A 10,000-nucleotide genomic window follows, 5' to 3' on the forward strand; every position below is an offset into this window, starting at 1 on the left:
GATGGATGTCCATATAGATAAATGGCTTTGACTTTTTTTCTTCTTTTTTTTCTTTTTTTCGATGGAACGGATAAAAGGAATAATCTAAACATCTTGAGATTTTTCCTTCCCCAATTCCCATAAATACAATATATATTCAATTGACTTCCACGTTAAGTATGTCCAAATGTAGTAAATACACTAAATAGACTTATAATTCCAACTGCCCTCCGAATTTGTAGTAAACGCATTATATACTTGAATTTACTTTATATACTTTATTTACTTTATATACATTATATACTTTATATACATTATTTACTTTATATACTTTATTTACTTTATATACTTTATATAACATTCCACGTTAATCCTATGCAATATAAACATTCCACTGCCCTTCCGATTTCGCAATAAAAAACACAACATACACCAGGCCACACCAGGCCACACCAGCCACCTTGCTCTAACCATACCCCGTGACCTTCTTCAGGAGAGACCTCCGTGTTGCCTTCCCCGACAAGCCAGAAGGCCGCCGCGGGGTTGCCCAAGCTGCTGGTCACTTCCAAGACCCACAGCTCGGTGACACTTGCTTGGGATGATTTCAGGTACGTCGGGGTGGGGTGCTGTGGTGGTGTTTGATTGTGTGGGTGGTTTTGTAATGTTTTGTGTGTGTTTTGTTTGATTGTGTGTGTTTTGTATGTTTTTGTGTGTGTTTTGTTTGATTGTGTGGGTGGTTTTGTAATGTTTTGTGTGTGTTTTGTTTGATTGTGTGGGTGGTTTTGTATGTTTTTGTGTTTTGTTTGATTGTGTGGGTGTTTTGTATGTTGTGTGTGTCTTTTAGTTGTATGCGTGTTTTGTATGTTTTGTGTGTCTTTTGTTTGATTGTGTGGGTGTTTTTTTTGTTTTTTGTGTCTTTTAGTTGTATGCGTGTTATGTTTTTTATGTTTTGTGTGTCTTGTATTTGATTGTGTGGGTGGTTTGTATGTTTTGTGTGTATGTTGTTTGTATGCGTGTTTTTTTGGTTTGTCTTTTATTTGATTGCGTGGGTATTTTTTTAAATGTTTTCTGTGTCTTATTTGTATGTGTGTGTTTTTTAGTGTTTTGTGTGTCTTATATTTGTATGCGTGTTTTTTTATGTTCTGTTCTTTTATTTGTATACGTGTGTTATTTTTATGTTTTGTGTGTCTTTTATTTGTATGCGTGTTTGTTTTTTTATGTTTTGTGTGTTATTTGATCATGTGTGTGTATATCTGTAGTGTTATTTGATTGTGTGTGTATGTGTTTTTCTTTGTCTATAAGTCTGTCTGATTTTTTTCGTGTTTTTTGTTTTATTTTATCTATTTTTTTCTCGGTCTCTGTCTGTGGTCTCTATTTGTATCTCTTTATATTTGTCTGTGTTTTTTGTGTTTTTGTCTCCGTTTTTTTCTCGATCTCTTTCTGTTTGTCTCTTTATGTTTGTCAAAAATGTAGGTCTTTGTCTGCGTCTTTTTCTTTTATTTGTGTTCTTGTTTTGGTTTTATTTGCTTTTGTCTCTTGTTTTTTTCTCTATTTTTCTCGATCTCTGCCTCTGTCATCGTCTTTGTCTTTCTCATTCTCTATCTTTTGTCTTCCCCTCCTGTAATTAAAAGAAAAAGAAAGAAAGAAGCAGAAAAGCCCCCCCCCCCCTCCTCTCTCCCTACCAGACTTTTACCCCCAGAAAAGAGCCCCCCCCCCTCCTCTCTCCCTACCAGACTTTTACCCCCAGAAAAGAGCCCCCCCCCCCTTCCCCAACCTGTATTTTACCCCCAGAAAAGAGCCCCCCCTGTTCCCCAACCTGTATTTAACCCCCAGAAAAGACCCTCCCCCCCTTTCCCCAACCTCTATTTAACCCCCCTACCTCCTCCCTCCTCCCCCCCCCAGGGCCAGGGCAGTGGAGGAGGGCTACGTCGCCGAGTACCGCGAGGTGGAGGGAGGCGAGGCGAGCGAGAAGGAGCCGTGGATGAAGAAGATCGTGCCAGTGGGTGCCACTCCCCCCAGCCTCACTTCCGTCACGATCGAGGACCTCAAGCCGAATACATTGTACCAGGTATTTTTGTTTTTTTGTTTTTTGTTTTTTGTTTTTTGTTTTTATAAAGGGTCTGGGGGGTTTCTTTTTTTAAGGTATTTGTTTTTCTTTTTTCATTTCTGTTTTTATAAAGGGTCTGTGGGTTTCTTTTTTTTAAGGTTTGTGGGTTTCTTTTTTAAGATCTTGTGGGTTTCTTTGAGGTTTGTGGGTTATTTATAAGATCCGGGGCTTTCTTTTAAGATCTGTGGGTCTCTTTAAGATCTGTGGGTTTCTTTAAGATCTGTGGGTTTCTTTGCGGTTTGTGGGTTATTTAGAAGATCCGGGACTTTCTTAAAGAAACCCTAAGGTCTTAAAGACCTTAGGGTTTCTTTAAGATCTGTGGGTTTCTTTAAGATCTGTGGGTTTCTTTAAGATCTGTGGGTTTCTTTAAGATCTGTGGGTTTCTTTAAGATCTTCTAAGATATAAGAGCTACGAGGTACTTTGTATCGCATCAGTAGAAGTTGGAGCAGCAATACTCCTGTTATATACTCCGTAATAAAATGGCGCCCTCTTCTTCAACTACGATGTTGTGCAACCTCCACGTGATGCGAGATTGGGTCCATTGTTTGGTATTCTTCCCTCGACGATTCTAATGCGTTGTCATTTCTCTACAGGTGCGAGTGTCCATCTATGATGAGGTAGAGAACGGGCGCCTGGCTGACACCACCGAGACCCTCACTGTTCGGACTGAATGTAAGCGCCTTTTTTCACTGTTGAGGACGTTGTTGTTAAGGCCCTGTCACACTAGCACTTTTTCCGTCAGTTTCTGGGGTTCCGTCTGAATTCGAGGCTTTCCGCAAGGATCGTCTACAAACGGAACGCCTCCCAGACCAAGACGGTTACGACCGTTTCCGTCTGACTTATTTCCGTGTTGATCTTGTGCTCTTAATAAATTAGATAGGATGAGTGAATGTAAACATAAGCTAATATTTTAGAACATTCGTATATACAATATACATCATCACATTTCTTTAAAATAACGTAATATGTATGAGAATGTTCGTGTGATTCGGGGGACCTCACTCCAAATAGCGCCATGGAATTATGTTATTTTGTTTACTTTTGAAGTTGTTGTTAGACGCGCTGTTGTAGCGTAAGAGATGATATTCCTTTGTTTACTTTTGAAGAGGTTGTTGCAAGACGCGCTGTGATAGTGACTAATTAGTTTTCAATTACCCCTTTTTGACTTATGGTTGTGTGAATGCAGTGCTTTGATTTATTTCTCGGTTGGCTGTGTCGTGAATGTAATGCTTTTATTTTTCCCTCAGTTGGCTGCGTCTACGGCAACTCGTCTCATGCTTTGGGAGAATTCTTCATCGGCTGCGAGGAACGGTGCACCTGCCACGCGTCCGGCGATGTCAAGTGCTTCCAGCGGTGCACTTTGCCCTATTTCAAGTAAGTGTTTCTCGTTTATGGGTGATGAGAGTAGCAGCTGGGGTGAAAGCGATATCCGTGAGAACAGTGATGATGATGATAATGATGATAATTATAACGATGTGATAATGATAATGGCATTGATAGTAATGGCAATGAGAACAATAGTAATAATGATTATGATGATTATAATTGCGATAACAAGGATAGTGATAATGATAAGGTGTAGTTCTTTGAAGGTATTGTCACAAAAGTACATTTATTTATGCGGGTGAAGGCACATGTCCCGTAAAGCACCACAGGATTTTAATAGGAAACGTTACTTCCAGAAAAGGGGAGTTCAGCGGAGACGCCCTGTGCCGAGAACAACCAGCTGAACGGGACAGCTGTTGCGTCATCGTTCGCTGTGCCACCAACACCACCAATTTTGCTCTCGCCGATCTACGTAAGGACCTTTTTTTTTTGGTTCTCTCTCGTTTTTCTTTTTCTTGGAGGTTTGAACGTAAAATTTCCTTCGTTGGTTGTGAATTTCAGGGGTGGATATTGAGTGCGTGTATGCAGTCATTATATTCTTTGTGATGTATGGTAAGGTATTTGACGCCGTGTGAAGGATTCTTACTGAATAAGTTGTCATTAGTTGTCGAGGGGGACAGTAGGAAAACACACGAATATGCATATGTGTGTGTTTTCCAGTCCGTGCGAATGTGCAGGGACATGAAAATACACGAATATGCGCATTTGTGCGTTCTCCTGTTTTCTCTGGGTTATTTTCTCTACAACTTGACCAACAGAGGAAGAATCTGCACTCCCTCCCATGTTTAACTCCCTCCCCCCCTCGCCAGCCTATGAACCGTGCACGAACATGGTCTGCGGACCCAATGCTGAATGCGGAGCCGACTCAATGACCTCGGACGACCCGGCAGCAGGAGGCAGCAACCTCTCCTTCGGCTACTGTCGCTGTCTCCCAGGTTACGTCGGGGATGCTTCGGACCTGGATATTGGATGTGTCCTAGGTGCGTGGCGGGATTTTATTGCGGGATTCAGGACTGTGGGTTGTGTTGAGGATAGCTTCTCGGGAGGATTTTTTCACCTTTTTTTTGTATTTGATTTGTAATCAAGTAATTGAGGGTAGTTGAATGAGGATGCATGTAGTACTAAATTTATTTTCTTGTTGGCTTTGCTCTTATGCTCGTATTTACATATAAAACAATATATTTTTATAGGAAATTATATTCTAAGGGCAAATTAAACTACATTTACTCATCCAAACACATGGACGTGACAGACATACCACAGTAATCTTCGTTCTTCTCAAACTTGTTACCTCTCCCTTATACCCTGATGAACAGACACGAACCGCAAGGAGGGCAGCTGCACTTTCAAGAACACGACCTACAGGCCAGGCGATGTTTTCTTTGATGAGTGTGAATACCGCTGCTCTTGCAACAACAACACAGAAATTGAGTGCGAGGTGCGTTGGCTTTTAGACATTCAGTTTTCGCCTTATCAGTTTTTGTTTTGGAGATTTAGTGAAGACTGTCGAATGGTTTTGAAGAATTGAAGATGTAGTGATGTAGGTTGAATTTAAGACTCTCTTTAACATATGTCTCCCAACAGCCTCGATGCGAATTTCCCCACGAGGACGGGTCGGAAACGGAGCCCGGGTGTGAATACCTCCCTGACCCCAAAGACTCGTGTTGCAAGCTGCGCGTCTGCAATTCCACCTCCGAAGCGGCCACCGATGCTGCGCGGGCTCCCTCCCTACCGTCCAATGGGTGCACCGAAGGCAACATCACTTACGCCATGAATGAGAGGTTCTATAATGGCTGTGAGACGCAGTGTACCTGCATGGGCTTCGGTGATATCTCTTGCGTGCCAAGGTGAGCGTACAGACATTGTTTACAGTTTTCTTGTGTATATCCTATGATTAGAAAGAAAAGATAAGACAAAAATAATGCTTCATTAAACCGTTGATATAATAGAAAACGTGCACATCACTTCCAATACCATTCGCACAAATAGCAAAACCTTATACCTTAATATCTACATCCACCATTTAACACAGTCACATAACCAAATTCATCCCGTTCAGAAGGAAAAGTTACCAGTATTATTCAACCATTTGCAGATGTCCACCACTCAAGGTTGTGTCCGAGACCCCCAAGAAGTGCCAGACTCTGCCGGACCCCCTGGACCCCTGTTGTTCTATTACGGTGTGCGATGAGGAGACCCCGGATGTCATGAAGGCCAACCTCACAGGTACTTGACTCTATGGGGTTTGTGATTCTTGTAGCGGATTAGATCTGTAGTCCGTGGTTGTGGAGGTCGAGTTGTGTCTTATTTGTAATTGGATCTGTATGGTGCAGTTTGAGATGTGTGTTAAGGTAAAATATACACAGTATTTTGAGTTATGTCTTGTGTTTTGTTGATCTGAATACTATATTTTGAGTAATGTCTTCTGTTTAGTTGTCTGTATTATAGTTTATTTTAGCTGGGGTTGCATTTTTGATCTTTTGTATGAAACCTATATTGAGTTGGCTAATATTTTTCTTTTTTTTCCTTTTTTTTCCTTTTTTTCTTTGAAGGCACTTAGCTCTAAACATGACTTAATAATTTTAAGAAGACTCAAAAAACGTATTCTCCTTTCAGATGAAGAACGAAAAATGTTGATGGAGAACATGACCGGCATTGAAAAGGTGATGACGATGAAGGAAATGATGAAGAACATGACAGAAGTAGACAAGGAGATCATGATTAATAACATGACAGCTGAAGAGAGGGAAATGCTGGTCAACATGACGGAGGCCGAAAGGAAGATGATGAACAAGACCATGTCAGAGACGGAGAAGGAAATGATGATGAAGAACATTATGGACTTGGAAAGAGACATGATGAAGAAGAACATGACGGAGGTGGAAATGGAAATGATGATGAAGAACAAGACTGCCATGGAGAAGAATGCCCACAATCACATCCACGTGCATGAGGACGGAACCACTCATTCGCATGGCCATGACCACGATATGGACGGTGCTCATAATCACACGCATGACGACAATGCAGAACATGCACACTTCCACACTCATGAGGATGGAACAAGTCATAGCCATCCACATGACCACATGGGAGAGGAACATAACCACACACATGGAGAAGGAGTGGAAGCTGTACATTGGCATGTACATGAGGATGGTACAAACCACAGCCACGCCCATGGAAATATGGAACACAGCCACACAGCCGATGGAGGAATCGGATGGCATATTCATGAGGATGGTACGAATCACAGCCATGCACATGACAGTTTAGCACACACTCATGATGGCGATTGGCACGTTCACGAAGATGGTACCAATCACAGTCACCCACATGGCAACATGGAACACACTCACGAGGGAGGAAATGATTGGCACATTCACGAAGATGGAACAAATCACACTCATGCGCATGGCAGCATGGAACACACTCATGATGGAGAAGACATATGGCATGTTCATAAAGATGGCACCAACCACAGTCACCCACTTGGCGATAAACCACATAGCCACACCGCTGATGGAGAAATCGTATGGCACAGTAAAGAGGAAAACAACATGGCACACACCCATGGAGCAAATGACTGGCATGTTCATGAAGATGGCACCAACCACAGCCATTCGCATGGCAACATGGACCATACTCATGAGGGAGAAGCTGTGTGGCACGTCCATGAAGATGGAACAAATCACAGCCACCCACAAGGTGATAAGGCACACAGCCACACCGCTGATGGTGGAATCATCTGGCACAATAAAGATGGAACAAATCATAGTCATGCACATGGCAATATGCCACACACACATGGAGAAAATGACTGGCATGTTCATGAAGATGGAACAAATCACTCTCATGCACATGGCAACATGGAACACAATCATGAAGGAGAAGATATATGGCACGTTCATGAAGATGGCACCAACCACAGTCACCCACTTGGCGATAAACCTCATAGCCACACCGCTGATGGAGAAATCATTTGGCACGGTGAAGACGATAACAACATGGCACACACCCATGGAGCAGGTGATTGGCATGTCCATGAGGACGGCACCAATCACAGTCATGCCCACGGCAGTATGCCACACACTCATGGGGAAAATGAATGGCATGTTCATGAAGATGGAACAAATCACTCTCATGCACATGGCAGCATGGACCACGCTCATGAAGGAGAAGCTGTGTGGCACGTTCACGAAGATGGCACTAACCACAGTCACCCCCATGGCGATAAACCTCATAGCCACACCGCTGATGGAGACATCATTTGGCACGGTGAAGACGATAACAACATGGCACACACCCATGGAGCAGGTGATTGGCATGTCCATGAAGACGGTACCAATCACAGTCATTCTCATGGTAGCATGGGACACACACACGAAGGAGAAGACATATGGCACGTCCATGAAGATGGTACTAACCACAGTCATCCTCATGGTGATAAGCCACATAGCCACACCGCTGATGGAGAAATCATATGGCACGCCGAGGAAGATGGCAACATGGCACACGACCATGGCTGGCACGTTCATGGGGATGGCACCAACCACAGCCACGCGCACGGCGACCTTGAGCACGTCCACAAGCATGAAGGCATTGAGATGCATGCCCACCCCGACCCAAAAATTCTGGAGAAGAAGAGCAGAGCAAATGATGAAGGCAACTACGACTTGGATATCCTGGAAGTGATGGCCATCAATGCCACAGCCGCAGAGATCCACCTGGCTGTATCCGATGCCATGCTCGAAGCTTGGACCAGGAAACCTTTCCTAATCGTCCTGTACAGCCCCGACTCCCTCACTTGGTCCAAGAAGAACATTACCTCCGAGAACATCAGGGTACGAAACCCCAACGACATGTATGTGACAGTCGGGGAGCTACAGCCATCCACAGCCTACCAGTTCCGTGTTGCCTTCGACGACTCGGTCAGTTCCACGGCCAAGGTGCAGCTGCTGGACGGCCCCGCTGATCTGGGTAAGTAAACAACTAAATTCACTGAGGATGTGATTCCGTATGTGCATGAGATTCGTTTATACTAGTTTATAACGCATGAAAAGTGTTTTCTGTCTGAAAACCAGTCTCGAAGCATGAAAATATGATTAATTAAATATCAGAAGATTTTTCATTTGCATGCGCATCAAATGCATGTATTCATGTAAGCCTATGTAACTAAAGATTGTGAGCTACAGTGAATACAGTATGCATGAAAGAAAGATAGTAAACGTGTGTGTGTGTGTGTGTGTGTGTGTGTGTGTGTGTGTGTGTGTGTGTGTGTGTGTGTGTGTGTGTGTGTGTGTGTGTGTGTGTGTGTGTGTGTGCGCGCGCGCGTGTGTGTGTGTGTGTGTGTGAATAGGTTTGATAATAGGTAAGAAAGTTGCAGAGCAAGTTTTTTGACAGTAGAAAGACTGACACTTGCTGATGAAGCTTGATTTAAATCATAAAACATGTATCTTTAGATATACGATTCCACTGTTTGTTTTATTGTATGAGTAGATGCTGTATAGCAAAGGTACTACCTTGTCTATTGAAGAAACAGGATCAAATGGACACATAACACAGGTGGACATAGGTAATTCAGGCCTTAATGACCAGTTGACCTGTTCTGAAAGTCGATGTTGCACCTTTCTACTATGCATTTCCATCCCTTTTCCAGGAACATGTCTGAGAACGTCAGTCTTACTTTGTGTACATTATGAATAACATATTAACAAAGCTTAACCAAACAGGGATGGATGACCCTTCCAGCATTCAGCTGTCAGGAGAAGGTTTTCCCTTCACCCCAGTGCCTAATCCTCATCCTCTCCTGGAGGAAGATCTCGCCAGCCAGCAAGAGCATCAGTTCGAGCAGAAAGACAGCTCTCATCAGCACCTTGCCTTGAATTCCCTCATTCCTCACGACCACCAAGCAGCAATGGAAGGGGGCCAAGCTGTAGATCTTCAGCATACTACCCAGTGGGAGGACCCGTCACTAACGACAGAGCATGGGAATTTAATCACGCTTGAAGGCCCCGTTGGTAATGAGAACTTTACACATGATATTAATCCTCAGCTGAATGAAGCATCAGACCTCGGGCTACATTTCCAAAATGCCTCTCAACCGCCTCTTGTTGGTGAAAGCAATTCCAACTTTTCAACACCTTTACCTCAAGGAGAACACACATTATCACCAGAATTTGCAACTAATGTTACACAAACTGTGCAAAGTGTCACCCATAGCAGCAGTCACCAAGTTTATGACAGTGAAGGGAACCCATATTTGCCAAGTGAAAACGAGGCAGTATCCCATTCGACAAGCGTGCACGTTGAATCCCACGTGGACAATCCTGATGATGAAATTCCTCAACCAGGTCCTCTTGATTCCAACTTCACACAGGTGGAAGGTGAAAGAACGAATTTCGAAACGAATGCAGAGGAAGAACACTTTAACCTTACCGAATTGAATGCAGAGAACGCCCATCAGACAAATGGCACTGAGGCACATTTACATCATGAGACAGAAGGAAGTGCTCATTTGGACCAGA

At 43.3% G+C, this 10,000-nt stretch overlaps 1 protein-coding gene across 14 annotated transcripts in view; it reads left to right on the plus strand.

Annotated features, from left to right (window-relative positions):
• Positions 1-10,000, plus strand: part of sas (stranded at second) — a 176,566-nt gene that overhangs the window by 151,085 nt on the left and 15,481 nt on the right. For 9 of the 14 annotated variants that reach the window (XM_070137608.1, XM_070137600.1, XM_070137601.1 and 6 more), the window contains 11 exons: positions 473-587; positions 1,882-2,047; positions 2,681-2,759; positions 3,335-3,461; positions 3,770-3,885; positions 4,283-4,453; positions 4,790-4,911; positions 5,058-5,320; positions 5,569-5,699; positions 6,090-8,453; positions 9,206-10,000. The exon at positions 9,206-10,000 is cut by the window's right edge and continues 1,284 nt beyond it. In XM_070137608.1, coding sequence (XP_069993709.1) covers positions 473-587; positions 1,882-2,047; positions 2,681-2,759; positions 3,335-3,461; positions 3,770-3,885; positions 4,283-4,453; positions 4,790-4,911; positions 5,058-5,320; positions 5,569-5,699; positions 6,090-8,453; positions 9,206-10,000 — 4,449 coding nt within the window. The remainder of the gene's footprint in view (positions 1-472; positions 588-1,881; positions 2,048-2,680; positions 2,760-3,334; positions 3,462-3,769; positions 3,886-4,282; positions 4,454-4,789; positions 4,912-5,057; positions 5,321-5,568; positions 5,700-6,089; positions 8,454-9,205) is intronic. The other 5 variants (XM_070137609.1, XM_070137611.1, XM_070137610.1 and 2 more) reach the window with 1 other exon arrangement.

Source organism: Penaeus vannamei, chromosome 23 (genome assembly GCF_042767895.1).
Source record: "Penaeus vannamei isolate JL-2024 chromosome 23, ASM4276789v1, whole genome shotgun sequence".
NCBI lineage: Eukaryota > Metazoa > Arthropoda > Malacostraca > Decapoda > Penaeidae > Penaeus > Penaeus vannamei.